General features: G+C 38.3%; 1 protein-coding gene across 1 annotated transcript in view; it reads right to left on the bottom strand.

Annotated features, from left to right (window-relative positions):
- Nucleotides 1-1,297: 1,297 nt before the first annotated feature.
- Ctnna3 (catenin alpha 3) overlaps nt 1,298-27,777 on the bottom strand; it is a 1,668,564-nt gene continuing 1,642,084 nt past the window's right edge. The window contains exon 18 of the mRNA XM_008835377.2: nt 1,298-4,245. Coding sequence (XP_008833599.1) covers nt 3,958-4,245 — 288 coding nt within the window. The 3' untranslated portion in view covers nt 1,298-3,957. The remainder of the gene's footprint in view (nt 4,246-27,777) is intronic.

The raw sequence follows: 27,777 nt of genomic DNA, 5'->3' as shown, positions 1-27,777 counted from the left end.
CTTATCAAAATGTGACACAAAAGAGGAAAGGAGCAGGAAGTCTGAAGAAACTCTTCTGGAAGTTGAACTCTACCATTAAACTGAAGCCCCAAGAACCCTGGTTGATTTACAAGCACGGTAGATGTGTGAAAAGACTGGAGGTAGGTGAGAGGTTTTGGAGCATAGAATTATATCAGAGGGCATTGCTGGGCAGCTGGCTGGGATGGGGCAGCTTGACCATATCAGACAAGCAGAAGACTCCAGGGGCTGAAAGGTTTTGAGCATGGAGTCGAATGAGATAAGAGTATCACCCGGAGAGTGAGATGTGCATGTGTTATGTGCATGCCTGTGTTCATGTGGTAGCCTGTGCATGTTATATGTGTGCAAATATGTTAAAGCCAGAGTTTGACACTGAATGTTCTCCTCAGTCATTTACCCCTTATTTTTTGAGACAGGGTCTCTCACTGAACCTAGGACTCCCTGATTTGTCTACATGAGCTGTCCAGAGAGCTCCAGGGATCCTCCTCTCTGGGTCCCCAGGACTGGGCTCACAGAGGCACTCCATTACTCCAGACCTTCTATGTGAGTGCTGAGGATCGGAACTCAGATTCCCATGCTGTCATGATAAGCACTTTACCAACTGAGCCATCTTCTCTGTCCCTAATGTAAGGGCTTAAGAAACCCTTAACATCTTTCCCATTGTCCTTGCTCGGTCTTTTCCACGATGCACTGTGGAATCTGGGGAGCATTACTTGTAGGCGATAGGAAGGCTCAAAGTGGGAATTTAATTCCACACTCACAAGGTTAGCTTTCCCACTATTGGAAGATTTGAAAACTGACCCTTCAATCTAATCAGTAATGTTGGGTTACAAGAAGAGGTCCTTCTGGGTGGCTTTGGGTCCTTAGTCCTGTGCAAGGAGGAGATCACTGGGTACACACAGGCTACGCTGGTGTTAAGACATTTTCAGAGGGCAGGTGGTACACACAAGTATGAAGACCACAATGAAATTTCTAATGCATTCATAGGCTACACTCAAATCTTGACAAGCACAAAAGAATGATTCATAAGTGAACTTTGAAACTGCATGTTTTCCTCTTTTTTCTTAGCTCAGTCAAAAACTATTCAGAAGCTTCTTTACAAAGAAGCATTTTAATCTACTAGTTTTTGTTTAATAAATAAAATAGATGTATATTTATTACATTTCATGTTTGATGAAAAATTTCTGGGTTTTCCAGGAAGATAGAAAGAATGTTACATTAATTATGATGGAATGGGTATTTTCTTTGTCATTCTGAATCTACTGTAACATTTGGTGGTGATGCAAGTGGTTAAGTGGGGATGGCTGTATCCTTGCAGGTTGTATAAAACTTCTCTCAAGTGATATTTTCTATAAATGAACATAATAAATCTCAGGCAAGGTCTCATTCGCAGAACTGAACAATGTATCATCTGAGGGGTCACCAATCCCTATGATGGCATCCTGGGCCACCAAATTATCACTCCTGTTAAGAAATTTCTTCTTCCATGCAGAAGAAAAGCCTAGCTATGAGTATGTCCATAGAATTATGCTTATTGATAAGACATAATAATTGTCAGTATTTTTACTTCTAATTTCCCTTTCTACAGTCACATTGTATTGTTCATTGTTTGAGTCCAATTAAATTTCAGACCGCTGCGTACAGTAAGAATTTCCTGAGATGGACAGATGTCCCTGTCAGCTTTATGTGTCTTGCTTTTATTACACCTTTGATTGCTACAGAAAATTTATTTCCGGGATATTTGCCAAGTCAAAGCTTGTTTTAATTATAGTTGTTTGCTTTGAATTTAGCTACCAATCTACCTACGGTAAAGAAAATGCCTTGGTTGCATATTATTTTGGGTAAAAAATTTCTTTTTTAAAGGATAAAGAATCAAGGGTGTTTGGTAGTAGCATCATTTAATTTTGTTTCTGTTCTTTTGTCTTCCAACACTGCATGATGAATTCCAATATGTGGAAGGATAATATAATGCCAAATACACAGCGGATTTTTCAAATAAGACTCAGGATTCTTGTGTTCTTGCTTGTAGGAACTAGGATATACAGATGGGGCAGTGTTGGATATTTTAAAGAAAAATCATTTTTCAACAAATTATCAATCTGGGAGAGGGCTATGCTAGAATTGCTCCACATGGAGAATGGAATATCCTGGGAGAGTTCCAACAGCAGCTGCCCCCTATGTGCCTCAGATGCTGAGATGCCTCCGAAAGACAGCATCATATGAAGGCCAAGTTCCCTTCACTGCATCTCTTCATATGTGTACACTTTGCCCAGGATAATTGTTGTGGGCAAGTCCCTAGGGTAAGACAGAGAGGAGAAATGAGTGAATTTCCTTCAGTTCCTAGGAGGTTTTACGCAAAAGCCAGGCAGCACAGCGCTTTGGAAGAATGAAATAATTCATTGAATTAAAAGAGAATTATTATTTCCCTCATGGTTAAAGTGACCTGCTAGATCCTGTTTTCACCTGTATGTTCAAGATAGTCAACACGCCACACTTTCAACCTGCATACTTCTTCTGCTTCATGTGTAAATGGTCTTCCTGACATTAACTGCTGTTACACGGAGAAATCTTATTCTACTAATAGAAAAGTGTTAAAACAACTCTTCACGAACATCATTGTACTATAAGAAACAGTATTCTGATCCAATTTAAGAGGGAATTAATGTCAACCAATCCTGGGTGTGACAAAGTGAAACTGAAACTTAACTCCTCCAAGACCACTTACACAAAGGTAGTGTGAGAGAGAGCATGAGCGAGAGAGAGAGAGAGAGAGAGAGAGAGAGAGAGAGAGAGAGAAACACTCAAGTGTGGATGAACAGCTGTTGGTCATGTAAAATGACTCCCGTGGCTTATTTAAGGGATAGTTATTAAAATCACTCCTGCCTCACCCACATTAGCTTCCTTCACAGTTTGGTGGTATACTTCACTCCGTGACAAAGGACTTTTCAATGGCCTTACCTTCTAATTACAATTACAAAACAGATATAAAGAGATCTTGAAAGACATGCAGATATATTTCCTTTCACCTCCATCATCATAGACTTACTTTGAGACAACTCAATGCGTCATTTCTCTAACAGGAAGGCTAGGGATTTAGCTCAATCGTAGGTCACTTGCCTAGCATGTACAAGGCCTTAGTTTCAATCCAAGTAAAATAAACAGATCGACCAACAAGAACAATTTCTCCAGCAGATGATAACTCTTGTATGTACTGTGATAAACCCAGCACTCCAGAGTGCAGACATTCCAAACACAATGGACCCAAACAGTATCTACCTTACATCCAAAGTCACTGCAGCCTTATGGTATCAAGAAAGCATTTTGTTAGTAACAAGTCCGACTTTTAAACTCTACTTAAGTAACTTTATCACTCACTCTCATTTGATTAGAGTAGACTAAACAATTAATAGTGGGTAGAGATACTGAGGGATTGAAAACTCTTATGTCAAGAATTGCACATTTCTGGCAGGTTAGGTATCAGGTTAGGTCAGTTAAAGAAATTACAGACTATCTGGGAAAAAACCTGATAAACTTTTGTTTCCAATGAAATGCAAGTGAAAAGCTCTTGGGAGTGTCTTTACCCACAAAGAAAAGAGTGAGCACATTCAGACTATTCCAGGTAAATAGCTCTCACTTCATGTCTCGGGTTCATTTTGCAAAGAATGTAGGGTAGTCCCTGTGATGGGTCAGGTTGAATAACACCTGAGAGTTTAGTCCCTCAGTACTACCTGCCCATGAGCTATTCAGTGCTGCCTCCACACAGGTGACAATGACATAATCCCAAATACATGTTGTTCACATTGGCTTAATCCCAGTGTTCCATGTTATTTGTGAGTTAAACTCTGAAAGTTGGTGAAAGTACAGAGCTAATCAACTGTGAAACAAAGCAGGGTGGTTAGCCAGGAGTTTGGAACATTGGCACAAACGTAGGCTCGGGGCTCAGTAAACTTGTCTTCCTCTAAATTCGCTCATGACTTGCACCGGGTGTATCTTCTTCTTTGCTGAGCCTCGTCTGACAGCTGCACATGTTTCTCCGGGTTTCTCTCTTTTAATCAAGGGCTTTTTGGCTGGGGCCTTCATTCTCCACATGACTACTGGGTGCCGGGGTCCTGTAGGATTCTGAATTCGGATGATCTTGGTGGAAGCAATGTAGGACATTTTCACTGTTTGCACTACAGCATTCATTAAATTTTTGGCCGCTTGGATGAGGGAGGTGACACTGTCCAACTATGGGAAAGAAAGAAGAAAGTTCAAATATGCAATCAGGAATGTAATCTTGAAGATACAGAAACTAAAAATGATAATTTGCTTTTACCCTAGATACGGATGAGCTAATTTTTTAATTTAACTTCAGATAATTATCTAAATCATTCTACCTGTTATTTTTTAAAATTTACCTACTAATAAATACATCAATGTTTCATTTTTAATGTGGTATCCTGGAAGGATTCATTTCTTTCTCTTTGTTTAGAGTGAAAGCACATAAATACTTCAGTATGCAAATCAATATAATATAGTATAGGGTCACTGGCTTCTTTGTAATGTTTTTTCCCTATTTCCAAAGACTAATACTGAATAGTTTCTGTTAGATAGGACTGTCTGCATTGAATCGATGTTATATATAAACTATATAAACCGCTATATAAGAATGGAAGAGAAAACTTTTCCTCCTTAGGAAGAATGGTTTAAGATGAGAGAGAGAGAGAGAGAGAGAGAGAGAGAGAGAGAGAGAGAGAGAGAGAGAAGAGGTTGAGATATCAGCCCTTTTTCTTGAATATTTCTTAAGTAATTACACTTGCCTGACTTGGTGGTGCATGCCTTTCAACCTAGTTCTTGGGAGGCAGAGGGAGGTGGGTCTCTGTGAGATTGAGGCCAGCCTGATTCATACAGAGTTCCAGGCCAGCGGGTGCTACAAGAAGACCCTGTCTCAACCCCCCAAAACAATAACAATCACCACAACAGCAACAAAACAGAAAACCACTTCAACAGGTCTCTTTTCTAGCACTGAAATCTTTATTCTAATATGGAGTCTGTGAATATACGATGGAGAGAGGGTTCAAAGTCAAAGACAAATGAGTTTAAATTCCAGGTCCCCTTTTGATAACCTGGGAAAATGATTTAGTAATTTGATTAAATTAATTAAATCAGAAAAAAATATTAGAGGTAGAGTAAGACATAGGAGGAAACCAGTAGAGTGCCTGCAGTCTTTGTTGCTATTACTTCCTTTGTTACCGACAGAGCCTGGTAAATTGATTAATGACACAGATATACTCTTGAAATTACTAAAAATGAACTGTTTTCAGATGATCCTGTTTACTGCATTCTCTTCGTTGTTCATATAAACAATCTCAGGGAGAAATGGAGTGGCTTCTCCAGAATTTTTCAAAATACTTTAGCGCTAAGCCAAGTCAATTCATTTTTACAGACCTGATGCCTTTTCAATTATTTCAGTTTGGCAGATTGTCATCCACAGCCAACTCGAGTGGGAAGACGTGCCTCCACTGTCACCCATCTGTGATAGGAACTGTCAGGGCTGAGGCTCAAACACTGACTCTGCACAGTTACTAAAAGCCATCAGCAGCTGCCTGACCTAGTGCTCTACCTTCGTGTTGGAGGAGATTCATTTCACATACAGAATAAATGAGTGAAAAGGAGGATGGAGCTGAGGTTCTGTGCCTGGGGCAGTGGTCTGGCTGGCTGATTCCTGGAAAGAAAATTTAATTAGCTCCATTTTATGCCAATCTGAGATCATTGAAAAATAACACACCTACACACACATCTATCTATCTATCTATCTATCTATCTATCTATCTATCTATCTACCTATCTACCTATTCTATCAACCATCTATCTATCATCTATCTATCATCTACCTATCATCTATCTTATCTATCATCTATCTAATTTGAATAGCTGTAAAATTCAGAAACTACATTATCAGTAAGTTTGTTTACTCATTAAAGTCAGAAATGTGAAATGTGCACATGAGATGGGAATGTCAAATGTTTAATAAATACCAAACATGATTTTATGAAACAAATGTATTTTAGTGTGTATATGTGTGGTGCCTGTGTGTGCATGTGTGCACGTGTACCTGTGTGTGTGCAGTTGTACATGTGGATGTAGGTTGACATCTGGTGACTTCCTCCACCTTTTATTTTGAGATAGTTCCCACTGAAGTTGGAGCTCGTTGATTGGCTAGACAGACTGGCCAGCAAGCACCTGGGATCTTGGAAGATGTTTTGAAGCTTCTGAATCTTACATGACTTGTAAAGACATGAAGTTTTGAACACAATAGTATGCTTGCTTGTCAAGTGACCAATAGACTGCAAACTAAAATCTTCCTTTTCATAAATAACAGTTTTTAGTAAAAGCCTCCCAGAGTCAAGAAACATGTGGACAGTTCTTTCTAAACCCAGCAGAGGAAGAAGCAACTTTTCCTGAGAGGTGAAAAAGTACTTTAGGTAGTGAGCAATGGCATCCTTCGAACATGAAGCGCTGGAAGTTTGCTCAGAATTCTGAAGTACCATTGATTCTTTCACAAAAGCGAGCCAGAGGGACCACCTGTGACTCAGGTTTGCATCAGTGGCTTTGAACTCCCCACGCTGAATTCTATTCTCTTGCCTTCCCTTTGGCATTCCATTATGTGTGGATGGCACTGGTTTCCTCTCCTTTTGATTCCTTCATAACCTCCTTCTTATCCTAATGACCCATGCTTATCCTCAGAATGATGATGTGGTTTCTAAAACAACTACAGTCCTTCAGAATCACTATAAACTGCTCAGTACTTTCGGAGCCCAAACATATTGGTATATTCTATTTTTTTTAATCTAGATGAATAAGTGATCATTTAATAAATACTTTCTGTGATTGTGTTGTATATTGAAAACCATTCATATGAGTGGTGTCTATAAGATTCCAGCAGACTAGGAAGGAAGTTGAAGTTCATCCCAGGCTCCAGGACCTGGAAACTGGTTTGTCTCCCTTCCTCAATCAGTAAACCCCAGCCTATGCTCTTTTTGATCACTTCTCCTGGCCCACGACAAATTCTAGGACTTTTAATGTCCTCAATATTTGTAGAAAAATCTTTTCCACATGACTCAGAAAATCCACAGGACAAATTACCCCCTAAGAGAGCACGAGAACTGGTTTTGCAGACAGCAGATTAGGACAATTGCTCAGAGAACACTGTTATTTTATTAGGAAAATTAAGACATTTGAAGCACTCTGAGGTCTATGCATTAAGAACACACATACAACGCATAAGCCCGAGCTATTAGCTAAATCAGAAGCAATGGGAAAATCCAAGCTCCGACAATGATAGAACTTTTTTCAATGCCCAGACAGCATCTGTGGTCTACTCATGAAGAACAAGTCCACACAGAGCAATGCTGCAAGAATTATTACAGATCCTTTTTATTCTGGTCTAATTTCATTAGAAATTCTTTAAGGGAAGTATTCTGTAGAACCCTCTTTAGAAAGACAAAGGCAAATTCAATGAAATAATGCACAGCTTCAGGGTCTGTGCTCACTAAATGAAATCTCTTGAATTTCACATGTACAAGACAAGGATATTGATTAAACCCGAAATCCTGAGTGAGCAAGTCAACCAGACTTTAAAACTCAAGCCCACGGAACCTCCATTACATATAACTTTCATTAACTGCAAATTCTACTGGCAAATCTAACCTGAAGTGTTTGACACGGAGGAGACTGTTTTTTACCTGATGTCTGCTAACACTCCCTTCTGAGTTTGATTGAAAACAGATCAAGGCACAAATTGCTACTTTACTTCTTCCCTATGCCTCATGATCATATGTAAATATTTGCATGCACATAAATATACACAGCTTTCCTCCCGTCATTCCAGAAAGTGAAATGAGATTTTAAATCGCTTTTCAATAGAACTGAAATCTAAGCCTAAGTCTTTTTAAAAATTGAGTTAATATCTCCTGCTTACCACACTCAAAGGGAGTATAACCTCCTTCTGATCCTAGTGACCTGTGCTTATCCTCAGAATGATGATGTGGTTTCCAAAACAACTATAGTCCTTCAGAATCACTATAAACTGCTCAGTATTTTCAGAGCACAAACATATTGTTAGATTCTATTTTTTAAATGATCTAGATGAATAAATGATCATTTAATAAATACCATGATTGTGAAGTTGTATATTGAAAACCATCCAAATAAGACCCACATAAGACCCAACTACATAGAATCCTAGTTAATATTATTATCTATATGCAACTTGACTTTATTATAGGGGCTGGAGAGATGTCTCTGTGGAGAGAATGTACACTGTTCTTGCAGACAACCTAAATTCAGTCACCAACACCTACACTGGGCTGCTCAGAACTGCTTGTAATGCCAACTCCAGGGAATCTGATGCCTCTGGACTCTGTTGGCATCTGTACTCTTGTGAACATATCCATGTAAAACTACATACATACAAATAACATAATAAAATAAATCTTAAAAAGTTTATTGTAGTATCTCTTCCATGCTTTGTGGTATGTCAAATATGATTTCAATTAAACCACATTACAAATATGACATATCTTTAAAATATTTCCAGATTACAGGCTTGTTTCTGCTTGAAACATGCCAGTAGCCCTTTATAAAAGAAGAGGCTTAACTTAATACAATGTATCTTCTTCCTCTTAATTGCTAACTTATTGTTCCTGTAACTAATGTGTACAGAATATCTGGATCTTTTTACATAAACTAACACTAATTACCTAAGACATAGCTCTTTGACAATTCAGTGTGTTAATTTGGAATGTCTGCTAGAAAACCCTTCTCGAAAGTCTGTTGTAATTACTGACAGCCAAAAGGTAATTTCAGAAAGATATGCCAGATACTTCCTTTGATTTCACAATTTTTTACCTACATGTCAAAGCACCAGGATGTACTTTACTCATAGAACACTGCTTCCATAATCCAAACTCTCGATGCAAGACCTTTATCAGATATACAGTTTGTACGAGAACTCTGGGCTGAAGTGAACTGCAATTAACTGATGCAGATCTCATTTCTTGCATCTGCTCTGTCACCTGGGGAAAGCAAAGTTTCCCAGAGCTAGTGTGAACTTCTATTCCAGTCACTTCTGCTGTGGCTGCTGCTGAGAGAAAGTCCAAGCTGCTTGGAAAGATGTACTGCTTTTCCAACAGCCATTTAGGCAAACTGCTTAGGCTAACCCAAGACATTTTTGTGAGTCCCCGTGTTTGCTGGGACTCAGAGGCCCTCAACAGAGGTGAACAAAAGCAATATTTGAGAGACACACGTGTGGACTTTGGTTCTGGGCATGATAATAGTTTATAATAATTAATTAACTCAGAGGAAGTCTATGAAGCAAAACTATTATTATAGTCATCTGATAGAGCAGGTAACAATGGAGCTAGGAGGCTTTCTACGCTGCTCTAGAGGACATAGTTCTTAAATATTAGAGGTGAGATTTGAACCAAGTTGTTCTGATTCACAGTGTTTTGACTCATTTTGTAAACCCGCCCTCATTTCATAAACCCACCATTTCAGGAATATGTCATTTCCACTGTGATTATTTTCAGATATTGAATAACTACAAACTTGTAAAAATTGTTTATAACTTCTCAGATGATAAAACTGAGTACTCAATAATTCTGCTTTTAAGGAAATTGAGTTATTTTTGTAATGCATACTGGTAGGAAAAACAAGAAGGGCTTTTCACATTCTAGGACATTTATTTTTGTAAGATGATTGTTTTAAATGTCTATCCTATAATAATTTCAAAGGAATATTTTTTTGGTCTTTTTGAAACAAGGTCTCCCTGTAGGAATGTATTGTTAAATAGCATTCACTGATTGTTTTAAGCACATACCCCTTATAAAAAAGAGTGACTTTGCTGCAACACTGTATCCATTTTAAATCTAGTACTTACATTGGATCCATCCTCCCATTACCCTCTGCCACTCCAACTGGACTCCTGTTCCATAAATGCACTCTGATTAGAATAAAGGCATACGAAGACATCTAGATTCAGACTTACATTTAAAAATGTATCCTTGAACACAGCCAAAAGGTTAAGAAATGGCTGCATTTAGACATTTAAAATCTTCTCTGTCTCCCTGTCTAACCAATTTAAAATTTGGGTATCAAGCAAATGATTAAGATTTTAGAACTATCAAAATTGACTTATAGTTTCCAGGATGAAAAAGTGCCTAAGACTTGTTTACTTAATCATTAATATCATTAAAATATTCTGGTATAAATACTATAATCCTGACACCCTAATCAGCCACATAATTAGTTTTTCTGAGACTGTTTTCAGAACTATATTTTTTTTTTTCCTGAGGCAAATACTCTAGCCCCCGAACATCTCATATCACCTTAGAAGGTAATAAGCACAAACATGATGTCAGTTCTGATAGCTACTCAGAGAAGCTCTGGAATTTGACATGGAAAATTATAAAAAATATAGATTGGTCAGGCGTCATGGCATACAATTTTAATCCCAACACACAGGAAGTAAAGTCAGGTGGATCTCTGAGATCCAGGCCAGTCTCCTTTACATGGCAAGTTTCATGCCAGTTGGAATTACATGGAGTATCTCTCTCTCTCTCTCTCTCTCTCTCTCTATATATATACATATATATGTGTGTGTGTGTGTGTGTGTGTGTGTTGATAGCAACAATACATGAGGGTTATAAGTAACACAATTCATCTGCATTTTCTATGTTATAGGCAGGCATGTAGAAATATAACAGATCTATTATATTGGATTTTAATAGACACTTCACTATATTGATAAACAAAGCATATTCTCATGTTTATATGCCTTACAAGTAAAGATCAGGCTTATGGCTGGAGAAATGACTCAGTCATTAAGAGCATGTTATGCTCTTCCAAAGGACCAAAGTTCAATTCCAAGAGGTCAGAAGAAAGCTTTGGATCCCCAGGAACTAAAGTTATGGATGGTTGTTAGCTGCCATTTGGGTGTTGGGAACTGTAAACAGGTCCTCTACAAGCACAGTTAGTACTCTTAAATCACTGAGGAGGTTATTAAAACTTCCATTTGGAATTATTTTCTTTCAAATTTATTATTTATGGGCTGGGTATTGTGGTACACACCTTTCATTTGGGAACTGGGGAAGCAGAGGCAGGTGGATCTCTCAGTTTAAGCCAGTCTGGTCTATATACTGAGTTCTAAGAGACTCAAGACTACAGAGTAAAACTTTGTCTCCAAAACCTTATTTTATTTCAGTCCGACAGATACTGTGCATAGATATTCATCATATCTTGAAGTACATCTACATTATGAACAGTCAAATCTAGCTGATTCATATATGAAGCCCTCACATGGTTATTTTATTGTAAGAACACTTAGGCTTGGCACTCCTGCTATTCGTCAAGATCATGATATACTGCATCTCACTATAGTCACTATGTCTCACAGAAGATCTCTTGACTATATTCCAACAATCTGACTGTAAGTTTGGTTTCATAGTTAGTTAATGCATTAGAAGAAGTTCACTTTTGAAATTTACTTAGGATTTCCTAGATCATTAATTTCTAACTAAAATTAGCATGTGATCAGGAAACAGACTAAATAAAAATTTTTAACATCTGTGAAAGCTATTTTGTGGCCCAACAGTTGATAAATAAGCTATGCAAGGTACATGGGGAAAATTATATATTCTTTATCAGTGTTCTGCACATTAGCTACCTTTTCTGAGTGTTTCAGATAAGCTCGTCCTATCCCAGATATTGGACTGCAATGGATATGCTATTTATCAAAACAATCAGATGTACCTTTTGTGCACTTGCATATAAATACAATTCTCTGGCATGTAATATTAATTTCTTTGCCTAGAATTATATAAGAAAGTTTCACTCATGTGCAATATGTACCAATAATCTTTTTATTTATTACTGGAAAGTATATTTTGTCCATACACCTAAATTTTGAATCCATCAGCTTGTTGACTGACATGGAGTCTCTTAGTTTTCTGAATAAAGTTGCTGTGTTGTTCTTGTGCGGCCAATTCATGGCATATACTTCAATTTGTCTTGGGTAATTGCCTAGAAGTCAAATTAAGTTTTACAGTAACCAGGTATTTACCTTTATAAGAAACTACTGAAGAGCTGACTAATTTTGTTTTGCCATTTCTGATTCCACCAGCAATATGTGACCTTTACAATCGCTCTGCATCTTCATCCAGATGTGGTGATTTGAAACTCTTTTAAGTTTTAGAAATTCTAGTGACTGTGCCATGATCAGTCGCTGTGATACAAAGTAGCTTTTTCCTGTTGGCTCCTGATGCTAAGGATGTCTTAAGTACTTAGTGATCATCACATCTTCCTTGATGAAAGGTTGGCTAAATACCTGTTTTACTGATAGGTTATGTTTATTCAGTTTAACTGTTCTTCGTATGTTCTGGATGGAAATTCTGTATAAGATGGATGAGTTATAAATATTTTATCACAGTCTGTAATTTTGATTTTCACTTTCATATCTCTGTCTCATAAAAAGCTCTGAGACCACTGATTCACAAAGTGTTGCCAAAAGCACAGTTATTTTTAACTTAATGAATCTAAGTTATGATTTTTATGGTAAAAATTTGCATTTTCTATTGAATTTTTGAAAATTTCCATTTTCATACACTGTAGTTTGAGGGCCTTTAGATCAACTCCTATCTCCACACCTTCCCCCCACTGCCCCCTGCACAATTTCATGACCATATATATATATATTACAGCCTATAGAGTCTGATTTCTGTCCCTGCGGTGTTCTAATGTCCTTCAGTGTGGGTCCATCCACTGGACCCACGAAAAGTCCCATGCCAGGAGAAGATACTGTCTCTCCCCCTCCCAGCAGCCATTGATTGTCAAACATTTCTTAGGTTGTGTTGGGATTTCTTTCCCACTTTCCCATGTCTATGCTGGAATTCTTTTTGTCTGATTTCACTTGCATAGGACCTGTGCATGCTCTCATCATTGCTGTGAGTTAATATGTGTAAATGAATAGCTTTCTGACAGGAAACAGCATCTTCCAGACAGCTGGTCATTTACTCACATGAATGCTAAGGTATATTTTTATGCTTTTTGTGACCTCTCCAAAATATCTGGTTACCAATAGTTTACCAAAAATTTCTTTTGTTTTCTTGAAAATATCTGAGGTTCCAGATTTGTGTTTAAAGTTGTGTTCAAATTGTTATTTTCCTTAATAAATGATGTGATGTACAGAACATATTTTGAGATATTCACTTCTTCAAGCACCATTTTGCCAAAAATGCTTTTCAATTTAAATTTCTTCCAATTGCTGTCAAAACAAAATTAATGGTATGTGTGTCTCTGTTTCTAGAATATTCTGTCTTACTTCTACATTTAGTATCTCTCTAAAATCACTTCCTCAGGGAAGAATGATATGATACATAAACTGGGTATGAGAGTCCTACTTTTTATTTTCCAAATGGTTATTTTATCTCCTGAAACATTCAGTTTATACAAGACAATGAAATCAGCATAAATAGAGAGAGTGCTTATTATTCACCTTCTTCAATCACTTCACGTGGTCTGTACAATGTATTTAGCATAGAAATCCATTAAATATTATTTATGGAAGTTGTAGAGCTATACATGCAGAGATTCTAAACAAACTATTTTCCTTGACACACAGGCTTCCAATTATTCTCTTGTATATGCCCATGAAACTATCAATACTCCCCAGATATTCCAAATCAAAGCTTCACCAGGAAGTTTCTAGCAACTGGCAATAAGATAAAAAGTCATTGTTCACAATTCAAGGACTTTCTTCTCCCCTTAGAGATAAGAGTTATGCAATTTGGGAGTCTTTTAGTTAGACCCACTGAAGGGGTACTCCAATTGCCTCACCCTGCATCCCACTTCAGCATGGAAGAAGCCAGAATGGTCTGCTTCCCCATTCCCTATTGGCAATTTGGGTAACCCCTTCAGAGGATGGTGTGATAAGAACAGGAGGTAGGAATTGGCTAGGCAGTTAGGGTTAGAAACCCTAAAGAACAGTAGCCAGTTTCTTGGCTAAAAGTCCAAATGTCCTTGGGCCTCTTAGCAACATACTCTGTTCCAAAGGCCAAAAATGTCGGATATATTTGGGAGCTTATATCGAATCCTTAAAAGATTTTAGGGTTACCTCTTCAAAGGGGGAAAGTTAGAGCAGCCAAAAGCCCCATAAAAATAAATAATCAAAGAAGAAAGAGTACATGAAGTTATCAGAAAAAAGGATGGGGGAGATATGGGAGGAGTTGGAGGAGAGGGAATGGGCATGGATTTGATCAAAACACCTTATATGCATGGATGAAATTCTCAATAAATTATTTATTTATAAAAAAGTCATTGATCTAATGATTTTTCTCATCATTTACACTTGCAACCTGTAGCAGAAGTGTGTTTGGAAGCTATGTCTCTCTGACAGTCACAAATTCTCAACTTGAGATTAGCAGCTTTCTTAAAACTGTAAATAAATATCTGTAAATGAGAAGTGTATCTTATTCCAAGAACAAAATGACTTTTGTAAAACAAAACATACATTCGCATCTAAATCTGACAGATGCTGGAAATGCTATTTGGGAAGGAATCAGTTACGTCATCTATTATGAGTGGTTTCTTTCCCCCAGTGTAATTAGGATTTAATAATTTATTTTAGTGTTATTTGTTTGGATTTGCCAGCTTCTCTAGCTGTCTAAGATGACATGGCAAATGCGACAAACATTTAGGAAGAGTTAGGAAAGTGATTTCAGCCACCACTGCTATTACAGGCACACTAGACCATGTCTTCACACATAGGTGAGGCTGTAGGTGCATGACTCTTCCCGTCATCTATTACACAGTATATGCACACACTGTATGCACATTTGGAAGCAGTGAGGCTCCCTCTGCTTGCCACACATCTTGAAGTGGGCGTGTGTGGTACTCAGATTATAGTCAGGGAAACAAGATCTATTCCAAATGTATAAAAAAATGGAATCTGGCCTAGGAACCTGCTCATACAGAGTGGAGCAACTTTGAAGTGAAATTAATGATGAATAATCATCACAGCACCATCAGTGTGAACTGTTGGAGCTCCCGGGGCTGAGGAGACAGTGGGGAAACCAAGCAAATCATGGTACCCAAAGTAGAAGGCAATCATCAACAGTCTGCAGTTGCCTCCTGTCAGTTAATCCTTTCTGAAAATCAGTATGTAAAACATCTTGAATAAAGAAATACTCTTGGAGTTAAAGTAACCACAACCATCAAAACTGGATTTCTGGATGAGCATGCATTTTCTTCTTTTAAAGAATTTATATATATATATATATATATATATATAGCATGTGTGTGTTTGTGTGAGTATATCTGTGTGCATTTGCATTCAACAATATACATGTGGAAGTCAGGGGTGTCGGTTCCCTCCTTTAATTATGTAGGTCCTAGTAATCAAACTCAGGTGGTAAAGTTTGGTGGCAAGCGCCTTTACCTACTAAGCCATCTCAGCAGTCCAGTATCCTTCCAATATGTCATCATTTCATCCCTAAAATCCTGTTGTGTGTACTTTTACAGTTCACTTATTACAGTACTGACTTTAGAAAGAAGTCATCTCTGTGTACTTTTCAATCAAAACCTGTTTATATAGTATCAAGTAGTTACCTTTGTTACCTTCATTACTGGTGCAGAGAGACAGGGACAGGGAGATCGGGACAGAGACAGAGTCAGAGACAGTAACAGAGGAGATAGGCTTCATTGACTCTGAACTCTTTATATAGTTATATGATATGATCCTCAAGATTCAGTCAGACATATTGATGATATCCCAGATCCATTCTGGTAATTTTAGGTACATAAATATTACAACATTATTTATCAAATATATATTGTTTATATATGTGTGTCCTTTATGCACACTTATGTACAGAATGCATTTTTATGACTAAAAATGCTACCTTCTCAGTTCTTTTTAAATACACATGAAATTCTTTGTTTCACATTTAAAACTTCCTTTATGATCTAACATTTCAGAGTCCTGAAGATTTTACCACAGTTTAACATGACCCCACACACTATATCACTGCTAACTATGACTGAATTGAAAAGTAAACTTCACAATGTTTATAAAATAAGAACCATATTGAATATATGAGCTTTACAGAGTTGCAACAACAAACCCTCTATGAAAGGGGCCAATTCTCTGGGTTCTTCTGCATCTTTTTGAAGTCCCATAGTCCCATTTGGCTGAATACCTGTGGGCTGCCGTAGCTATCCCTCCACTCTAGTCTGCCCGGCTTACTTATAGGAACTCAATCAGCTGTTGAAATCTAGGACAAGCAACAGGGCCATTAATTACTACCATTATGGCTTTATCCAAAACCCTGGAAGAAGAGGGCAAAGCCAAACAAACAATGAAGCTTTGGAAACGATTCCCAGAGAAGCCAGAGGAGATAGAGCTGTTATCTGAGACATGAGGCATGGGGTATGTCAGGTAAAAGTCAGTGCACCTTGAGGCAAACAATTAAAGCGTCTTCAGATCATTGTCATCTATTTATTTCAGACACTTTTTTTTTAATCTGTGAAAAGATCAGGGGTTGGGAATTGTTCACAGTAGAGAAAAACTAAAAAGTTCTATTCCTTTATTGAGTTTCTTTCCAAATCAGACATCTCATTCAGCTTGCCTTGCCTAGAGTGTCTTATAAGACAAAACAATCTTCCTGCGTCTTCATATAGATGAGCACAGCTGTCTCCTCGTTGGAGGGATGGAGTTCAAACACATTTCAGAGCAGCTGGTTGTTGCTCCCCCAGATGCTTAGAAAATGAGAAACTTTTCTGGCAGCAGGCTCCAATCCCACAGCAGCAGTGGGAGTCTGAACTAATCCCCAAGCCACAGACACACGAAACCACTTGTGGCTTTTAATCAGTGTGATCTTCCTCTTTGTGTTAATTCAAAGAAGATAGCCCATAGGGTGAATTGGGTGACTGGGCATGTATAGTGTAGGCCTTTGTAAGAGAAGAGGGCAGAAGTAGGGTTGAGAGATTCAGAATGGGCCCTGGAGGGATGGGCTGGGGAAATCTAGGCAGTCTTTTTCTCCTTGCCTGAGTTTTCTCATGTGTAAAGTATACACCTAATATACTGACATTTTAGGACTGTCTTAAGTGTGACGAAGAAATAAGCAGTGTGGGTTGTGACACTGTCTTCGGTGGTCACCAAGGTGTTGGGAACAGTAGCCTTGTCTTAAATTTTTATTACATTTTAATTAGTTTTTTGTTATTTATTTTATTATTTAGTGTATTTATTTATTTATTGTGTGTGTGTGTGTGGTGTGTGTGTGTGTGGTATGTGTATGTGTGGTGTGTGTGTGTCTGTGTGTGTGTGTGGCGTGTGCATGTGTGCTACCGCAAGTTTGCATTGCACAGGGACTGGAGGTCAGAGGACAATTTCTAGGAGTCAGTTCTCTTCTTTTCCTAGGTGGTTCCTAGGGTTAGAACCCAGGTTGCCAAGCTTGGTGGCAAGCACCTTTACCCACTGAGCCATCTCACAGGAGAAAAGTAGCACTCTTTCCCCAGTGGTCATGATAGAACACTTAAGAATAAAGTAGGAAAAGTTTCCAGTAATAGCTCCTACATTGGGTCAAGGCCATAGGCTTCAGGTTTTTCCGTAGGTTGACAGATCATCACAGTAAGAACTCTGTGAGGTACGAATTATTTTCCTACTTATCAGATAAGGAACCTGAGAACTATAAGAGAATTCCAGTCATTTTGCTAAAGTTAAACGAAGGTACTACATAGTAAAATCACATGTGTATGGTACCAAAATCCTGCATGCTCTACCACTCTGGTGGGCATTTTCTCAACACAAAGAAATGCTTTATAAGCTGGTAAAAATCTCTTTTTTGTTGTGACTATTTAGCTCCTGCTGAGAACTCCCAAACTATTCTTTTTTTTTTCTACCTCTAAATATGTGGCAACAAATGAGATGCTCTCCCTGTTTCCTTTGGAAGTCTTCCTCCCTGCACAATTTAAAAGATCCCTGCACCACGAACTCTTCCTTATGTGACATAGTCTCTCGGTTCCTCTGATCGTCAATCTCTAACATCTCTTCTCCTTCAGAAACATGTGCCTAATGTGACTGTGTAATCTCCTATCGTGCATGTTTTCACAAGAAAGATGGACTTTATTGATTAAAAACTGCTTAGATTTGTGGACAAATCTGTACATCAGGGGACTCCCACCTGAGGTCATATGTGATAAAAGACTGAGTTTTGTGTGGTGCATCTCACTACAAATGCTCAGAGTTTTTCTTCCCTTTTATAGTCACCATTTAGCTTGAATATTCATAGGTCCAAGACATGTACAAATGTAAAGATAACACAACAGCAGTCACAAGGAACGAAGGGTATCCTCTTGTCAAAGCTTTTAACCCACGGGTCCTGACACGCAGGTACATTCCAATTATATATGATCTGTGTCACGAGGGGCATAATTTCATGGAAATAATAAGAGTTCAAATACAGAAATTGGAAAGTGGTCTACTTCTTCTACATCAATTAATCTGTCTTAAAGATTACTCATCTAATTGTATCCTTTCATTCACTTGCGTTCTGATACACTTTCTGGAGTGAAATGCGAAAGAGTATTTATATCTAGATTCTTACTTAGCCGAACCAGAAGCCCAACATAGTAGAACAGTATATACAGAGATCGGCCTGTTTATAAGAAATGTGCTCTGTGTGTGACTATGTACCTTAGGATAAAAACCTTACAATGATAAAAATAATAGATATTCTTCAGACAGAAGAGCAGCATCACTCCGGCTTCCCAGCAAACTTCCGCGGCCGCGTGCACCAACCTGCCTTACACCCCAGTTCCGGTGGAGCCTTATTATTATTATTATTATTATTATTATTATTATTATTATTATTATTAAAAGAAGTAGTATTTGGTCTTCTTTGAGACAGGGTCCCCTGCAGTCCTGGCTGGCTTGGAATTCACTATGTAGACCAGGCTGGCCTTGAACTCACATAGGTTCGCCTGCCTCTGTTTAGCACAGTACTAAACATTCAGCTTGCTTGGTTCACCTTAAACATCTTCTGTGACAGACACTGTTAATTGAGCACTCCACAGCCATTTGTCCACTCTACACTGATAAGTGATTTTTTGCATTATTCCTTCAGCAACTAACTCAGCCCCCAGGATAGATCATAGTTGCTTGTTACCCCATAAAACTGACTGGTCTTCAGAAGTTCCACATCACCCTAGCCTGATCATTTCGGGAAGGTCAAGTATGCTGGGTGGTTTCAGGAAAGAATCTCTTTTACAAGTTGTAGAAAGCAACTGTTTGCTTTGCATCTTAAGAAACAGTGGTCTAAAGATATACCAATTTGAGTTACTGAATCTATATTCAAAATATAAGTGAATATCCAATAGCAAGCAACATATAATCATAAAGGGGAATGCAGAAAGCTCAGAATTAATGCCATCATGACACTTTGGAACTTCCGTCATAATCTGAACTTCTTATGATAATTTTTGTCTTTGCAGTAAGTTTTGCTAAGTGGAAGCAAAGGCAATCCTGTGGAAAGCCATCATCTCTCCCAGTCCATAATTGCACAGATGGGGAAGGCATAGCCAGTTTTCCAGCTGATCTTCCACATTCTCACCACTTCAAAAATCTGGCTGCATTTTCTTCCTTGAATACTATTTGTCTTAAATAATATACCTAAAATCTGTGCTCCAAAGCAGACAGACCCACCTTGTTCTACTTGTGAAGACCCAGTTTTTGTAACAACTTCTCACTTCACTCATAGCTATGGCCATTCATTTGCTGTTAGTTACCTGCTGCTGCTTCATCCTGACTCTAGGGAGGATGAATGATCTCTAAACTCTCACCAGAGAAGTTTCCTTATGCAGCAGGTGGTGTTTAGCACAGAAACTCACAATATGTCAATGTGTGGAGAAGAAGAGGCTCCAGAGTACTTACTCCTGAACAGGTCACCCATTTCATACTTCCACTCTAGGGAGGATGAATGATCTCTAAACTCTCACCAGAGAAGTTTCCTTATACAGCAGGTGGTGTTTAGCACAAAAACTCACAATATGGAGAAGAAGAGGCTCCAGAGTACTTACTCCTGAACAGGTCACCTATTTCATACTTCTGCCTCCCAAGGCTCAGGGATCATGGCAGAAGAGACGACAGAAAGACTGTAAGAGCCAAAGGGGGTGGATGACCACAAGGTAACAGAGTCTTCCCAAGAGCGGACCATTTATTCATATGACCTCACAGCCATCCATGGTGACAACATGAACACGTCCTATGTACGTGGAGGATGAATGATCTCTAAACTCTCACCAGAGAAGTTTCCTTATACAGCAGGTGGTGTTTAGCACAAAAACTCACAATATGGAGAAGAAGAGGCTCCAGAGTACTTACTCCTGAACAGGTCACCCATTTCATACTTCCGCCTCCAGAGTACTTACTCCTGAACAGGTCACCCATTTCATACTTCTGCCTCCCAAGGCTCAGGGATCACGGCAGAAGAGACGACAGAAAGACTGTAAGAGCCAAAGGGGGTGGGTGACCACAAGGAAACAGAGTCTTCCCAAAAGCGGACCATTTATTCATATGACCTCACAGCCATCCATGGTGACAACATGCACACGTCCTATGTACGTTCCAACCAGACAAAATCCAAGCACAGACACGGGTAAATGCCTAAGAAATCCCAACCCAAACTAAGGAACTTTTGACAACTGATGGCTGGTGCTGAGGGGGTGAAAATCTAAATGACATCAAACTACATTGTGTGATAATCACAAAGCTTCAATAAAAAGTGCAAAAAAAAAAAAGATCAGTCAAACTGTACTTCAGTCTTTTTATTGTAACTGATAAAAAACTGAGTTGGTCTTTGAAAATCAAAGTCGAGAGTTTAAATAATGAGGTGTCAGAGCTATGTGGATGGGTCAGTATTCACCCCACTTCTCTGTCTGGATACCAGATGCATCTAAGCTTTATGCTTTTCAATTACTCTCCAAGATTCTGTTACCAAAATTGACCAATGGCTTTTCCCAGCTCTCTTGTAACATCATAAAAATTTGGTGCAAGGTTTTATACCTTGGTTTAAAAAGGGAGGGTGGATTGCTTATATCCTAATTAAACGTGTAAATATTAAATAGAATTATTAGTTTCTTTAAATTTAAATCAGAGTCTGTCATTACTGCAATCAGGTACAGATGTGGACTAGGTATTTTCAAATACTTCAGTCAAGTAACTAGTATATACAGTCCTGACACCCAATGTATTCATGAAATAATACATTTGTAGCTGCTTTGAATTGACTTCATAAAAGGGACACAGCACAGAGACTGCAGATGCCATTCAGCCTGCTGCAACTTCTGTGACTGTCATTTGATCAATAAAAATATCATTTGCAAAATGATTACGGTTTCACTTAACAGTCATACATGGGAGCATCCCATTATTTTTCAGTCTTTACATATCATAAAGGTGCATCATATTTAGAATTACCTATCAGAAATATATACATGGATGTGTTGTACAAACCCCAGTTACAAACTTCACCTTCTTCCTATAATTTATCTGTAAAGAAAAATGAAATTATGACATTTACAAGAAAATATATGGGGCTGGAAAACATTATACTAATAAATGGAACCTTGGGTCAGAAAGTTAACTATTAAATGTTCTGTCTTCATTCATACATGGACCCTATCCTCTAACTGTTAAATATGCATATCTAGTTGATTCTAAATGGAAGTCCATGGGACTGGAAGGGATCTATGAAGCAAGAAAGAGAGGTTTTAATGGAGAATGATGGCAAAGGCAATAGAACCCAGGGTGTATTAAAGTTGAAAGGTGAATAGTGGCATCAAGGGAACAGTGTGGGGAAAGGTATGGGAATGGGGGAAAAGAAAAGCCGGGAAGAGGCGTGTGAGACGATGGAGACAATATGAAGTGTGTATGGAATTGCCACAAAGAAATCGAAGTCTTTATAAAAATAATTAAAAAGAAACCTATGTCATAAATCATCTGACACCAAAACAGAGTGTTAAGTCTGAATTCAAACTGATGACACAGGAAGACCCTGTAGAATGGCTTCTACTCTCCTGGGCAGAGTCTGAGTTCTCAGTCTGTTGTCAGAGACAAAACATGACATGCCACAAATGCACTTTTCATATCTATAACCGTCACACCGCTACTTAGAACTAAGTACACAGCAAAATGATTGGAAGCCAAAAGGGATTGGTAGGGGCTTGGAAAAGCAGACTCTGATTTATGTCTTTTCTCATCTATGAATTTTACAGACTTTCATCTAATGGTCTTTCTGGATCTCAGCCCTGTATTTATTTAACCTTTGTGGCAAGCCAATATATCCACACCTTTTAGGTTTGCCCTTCCCCAGAATCTGGAACCTGTTTAAACCAGACACAAGGTTCTGTAAAGTACTTTTGACAGGTAGCTCCTTGACTTAGAATTCAGTTCTACTTCCTACCATGTATGTTAAAAAAAAATTGGGCCCCTGGTGCCATGTGATTATGTTCTGACTTCTGATCTGTAGCTAGAAGCTAGCACAGACTAATAAAAAAAATTTCAACTATATGTCAAGAGATTAAAGGTTCAATGTTCACTTGGTAGCAAATAATTTCTGTAGTTATGCAAATTCTCTGAGATTGAATTTCTTTGTACTATAGGTTGGGCCGGATTATTTATAATATCTCATCTAGCTCTTCAATATTAGGAGTCTTAATGATTATCCTTTCCTCTGGGCTCTTCCACAGAACCTTTGAAATCATGAGAGAGAGCATGAGTTAAGGTTACTTTCCTTAAATTCCCATCTCCAGCTATCTAATACATGTAGATTACTAGCCTACCCACACATGATCCACGGTCGGTCTCTTGATTTAATGGAGTTATGTGGGATTACTCACATATTAATATTTACTGTTTTTCATATTTTCTTCAAATTATTTATATCCAAAAATAATGTGAATCTCTGCATCTACCCTGTTCCCTAATGCTAGCCTTCCTGAGTTGCCCTTCTAAGCTCTCCATGCCCAAGCATGAATCAACCTACACATATATCTATTAAACTCTCACATGATTATTACTGTAATTTTCATAATAGAATCAGTTCCAAATATATTACAGTGTGATTGTTTAATGAACTAAGGTTTTTTTTTCTTTAGGGTGTATACAACAAGGTAGAGTTTTAGACAAAAGCAGCCTGAAACCTAACTTTTAGAATTCGATTAATAACTGGAGTGAATTCAAAATACCTGACATGGAATTCTATCTTATTCACTGAAAAAGAAGTCAAATGGAAATGGGCTACAGACTTTTTGTAAATAACATTGTAAATAACAGTTGGTCACCAACTGTAAATAAAACAAATAATACAGTATCTCAGTAAAACCAACTCTAACACAAGTTTATTTCAGTTTAACAAACTGAATATTTGCTTAATATAAAATTATCATTTCTAAATCTTTAAGAAGGACTCACTCTAAAAATGCTCTGTGCTATAAAATCTCAGGTAGACTTCACCTTCAATATGATTATATAAGAAAATTTAAAAATGTAATTCAATGTTATTTCATAAAAATTACAATTTTGGAAATGGGTTATATTATGGAATCTATCTGAAGATTATTCAAAAATCTTTAATCATAAAGAAGGTATGCATTTTCAGGTCTCATCCACACTGACACACACACAAAACCTGGCATGATATATCACTTTTGGTTTATAGATTAGTGGTCAGTGTTCATGGTGATGCTCTTCTGGTTTATGTCACACAATTTCTCAGATCACTGGCAAGAGATAAAATGAGATTTGATATAAATGTGACAGTACTTAAATATTTATTCAGAAATCACAATAGCTCCTTTTATCCAGAGGCCAGTACACTTACACATTAGTTTTCTAGGAATAATAAAATAAATAAATGAATGAATAAACAACTTCGATGAACAGGATTCTATGTCCATAGTGCAGCCGTTTTTCTGTTTTAAAGATCATATTTTAAGCATTCTAACTATATAGATTGCAAAATAGTGGCATCCCAAGTTATTCATAAAAATTTGGTGTTGTAGACTATTCAAAATCAGTTTGTGGGGGCTGCAGAGATGGCTCAGAGGTTAAAAACACTGAGTGTTCTTGCAGAAGACCCAGATTCAAATCCCAACACCCACATGGCAGCTGACAACTGTCCGTAACTCCAGTTCCAGGTGATCGGACAGCCTCTTCTGTCTTCTGTGGGCATTGTGTGACACAGGTGCACTTACCTACATACAGGCAATACACACATGCACATAAAATAAAAAAGAAGTCAGTTTGTGAATCTTGTAATGCTACACACACACAACACACACAGACACACCTATATTCTTCATGAGAGTCTGCCTCCTCAGTCTACTCAATTAATCATCTCTGTTTAACTCACAGTATATGAAACATATTTGGGTCATGGTACTCTAATATTTCATCAGAATACTTAATATTCATTGCTCCTTTACCATTTTGAAACCACTACATACTTGCTACATTTCATTCTGAGGACAAGCCAATCAAATCTTAAGAAGGTCCCATTTCTAAATGGGGAAAGGAGGCTAATTATCTTTTCTAAGACCAGAAATCTAGTTGAACATGATAGTAAATGTTTGCATGGTTTAAACAATAGTAAATACTGCTTACTACACAGGAATCATTATTTAAAAATTTGTACATGTATATTTTCAAATATTTTATTTATTTTTTTAATGTGTATGAGTATATTGTCTCCATGTTAGTAAGTGTACCTGTGTCATACAATGCCCATGGAGGTCAGAAGAGGGCATCTGATCCCCTAGAACTGGAGCTGCAGATGGTTGTTAGCTGCCCCCTGCATGCTGAGACTCAAATCTGGGCTCTCTGTTAGGACAGCCAGAGCTCTTAACTGCTGAGCCATCTTTCAACCCCCAATTCTGTAATACTTAAATCATTTAGTGAGAGTAGCAAGTCTCTACTGTTGGTCTTATTATTCTCTACATTTTATACATCAAGCACAAAGGCTGATGATCACAAACACTGTAAAAAGGACAGTACCTGTACCTAGGGAGGGTGAGTGCACATTGTAAACCATAAAGCAGACTCCCAGTATCCAAAAGCAATCTCCAAACCAGTCTTCATGACTAACACCAGGTTTTTTTTTTCTACATACCATTCCCTCCCTAACAACAAGTTGTGTCATTGTGACATTTTATAAAATAAAATACATATTCAACTTCTCAACACAGGATGTGATGCCTGGAACTTAAGCTGAGTCTTTCCAAGGTAGAAAATAAAGCTAGAGACTGTATCTTTCCCACCAGCTGTGTGAGGGAAATTCCATTTGCTATAAAAATTCCAGTGATCTGATTTTTGGTCTGCATGATGGGGGCCGTGATTGAAGCAAACATAAAGTGTGAGTTCAGTGATGAATCCAGAGTTACTCTGGCTGACAATGTGCCATTTTCTAGAGTCTGATGAATACCACCCATCTGCCTCATTTTATCGTAAATATTGAATTGGTTCTAGGAAGGACAGGCAAATAGCTCGTTCAGTAAAGTGCTTCCACCACAGAGCCTCGGAATCCACTTTTAAAAAGCTGGGCATGGTGGTGGGCAGTTGGATGATAATCCCTGTGAGGTGAGGGAGGAGACAGGAGAACTCCTGGGCTCATCAAGCAGCCAGCCTAGGCTACTTGACAAGTTCCAGGCCAGTGGAAGTTTCTACCTGAAGAAAACAGGCAAATGAATGAAGGAAAACAGACAATAACAACAGAAAGCAGATGGACCGAACCTTCGTACACATGCGGTAGCACAGGTATGTGTGCCCCCCCACACACACACATTCACAAACCAGAGAGAGCTTAATCACAGAAAACTCTACACTGAGTTTCTCATTAAGGCAAGTTTAGCTTGAAAATAATTAAAACGTACAGTTCGGTGCAGGGTAGTTTTAGTGATGATCTGTAGCATCATGAGAGACGCACTGGAACTGTGCTATCACAGTAGAGGTTGAGAGGTTGCCGTTGACAGAAGAGTTGAAACACACAGAATGTTCCAGATACATTTTCATTACCCTCCCTTTAGCAACGTGTTTCCTCCTCTGAACTTCATATGGGGGGAAGTGAGCATCTAGACTTGTGTAAGGGACCAAGAACAGAGCGTACTGTGTGGCTGTAAACACGCTAGTCAGGAATGGCAGCTCTATTCACAGGAGACCCAGCAATCAATCTTGTTTGAGTCATATATACTCACTGTGTCACCTCAGGGATGAGTTATTTAACTTTCGTCTTGGGCTTTAATTTTCAAAATTGTGAAAATAACAAAAAAATTCACTAATTGCTTAAAAGACTAAAATACAGTAATACATACCAAGAAAGTAAAATATTCTGGCATGTGTCCAGACTGTAGGGTGAATTTTGTCCTTTCATTGTTATTATTAATTGGCGCATTTTTAAAATTATTTTTATTTTATGTGTATGAGTGTATTGCCTGTATGTATGTAACTGCATCTGTGCCATGCAATGCCCTGAGAGGTCAGAAGAAGGATTCAGATCCACTATAATTAGAGTTATGCATGATTGTTAGTCGTCATCGTGGGTGCTAGGAACCAAACCTGATCCTCTGAAATAGTGACCAGTGCTCTTAACTGCTAAGCCATTTCCCCACCCCAGTCACGTTGTTTGAATACACATTGCCATGCAGATGCAGAAATGATGGTTTTACACAAAAGATATGTACAACTGTATATATTTCCTCAAATAGTACGGCTGGGATATGTTAATGACAAATATTGCCATATTCTGAAATGACACATGACAGACAGAATCCCCAAATGACACTCAGCAAGGTGAACTGCGGTGAGGGAAAGCATGTCCTCTGTCAACATCACCTTTCAGAGACCCAAGGACAGGGACACTATAGGAACCCTGGAAGGTGCTGCCAAAAGTAACATTCTCATACTTTAAAATAACATTCCTCTGCAGGGCAGGGAGGAGCCTCTTCATAAAGCACATGGGTGAGTTTTTGAATCAGTAGAAACTGAGTCTGTTCCCTGGCTTTGTCTCATAAAAGGACTTAGGGCATTAGAGGACCTGTTAAACATCTGAGACATATACCAATCATTTGTACAGTGAAAAGAAAAACTAGTTTATGTGTATGTGTGGACATATATTTTTATTTTTATACAAATGCCTTTTGTTTCAGTGTTCCTAGAAATTATTGTTAAAACAGAGTCAAGCCCAGCCCCCTGCCCCCAGTGCCTGGAAGGGCTGTGATGGCACGATATTACAGTCTTTCCTGTAACCCAGCAGGTAATCTTTCCACCGCTCAACTTATCCTACCTGACACTGCACAGAAAGTCCTAGGCCCTTCTCCGGCCCTTCCAAAGTAAAGCAACTTGGGTTGCACTGTAGCGCCATCCATCACCATCCCCTTCTTTGCAGTGTGTTCTGAGGCACTTAGCAGCATTAGGAAAAATTATGTCATCCAAGGTGCTGAACCAGGCCTTGCTCCTGAGCCCAGGTGGAGAAGCAGATGCATAATAGGGTAATTCGGAACTGCTACATTAGAGAAAACAGCTCTACCAAACAAAATTAGTGAGACAATGCCAAGATTTCTCTTTCTTTGCTTCCAGCATGAGTCACCATCCAGCAAAAGGAATTACTGTGCCAAGCATGGAGAAGCACAATTAAGAGGGAGGAGTAGTGCAGAAGTGTGCGGCTGCAGCCCCTT

This window comes from Nannospalax galili, unplaced genomic scaffold, assembly GCF_000622305.1.
Source record: "Nannospalax galili isolate Female #2095 unplaced genomic scaffold, S.galili_v1.0 scaffold116, whole genome shotgun sequence".
Lineage (NCBI taxonomy): Eukaryota > Metazoa > Chordata > Mammalia > Rodentia > Spalacidae > Nannospalax > Nannospalax galili.
The sequence above is the reverse complement of the archived record's forward strand: the minus strand, read 5'-3'. Positions and strand labels throughout refer to the sequence as shown.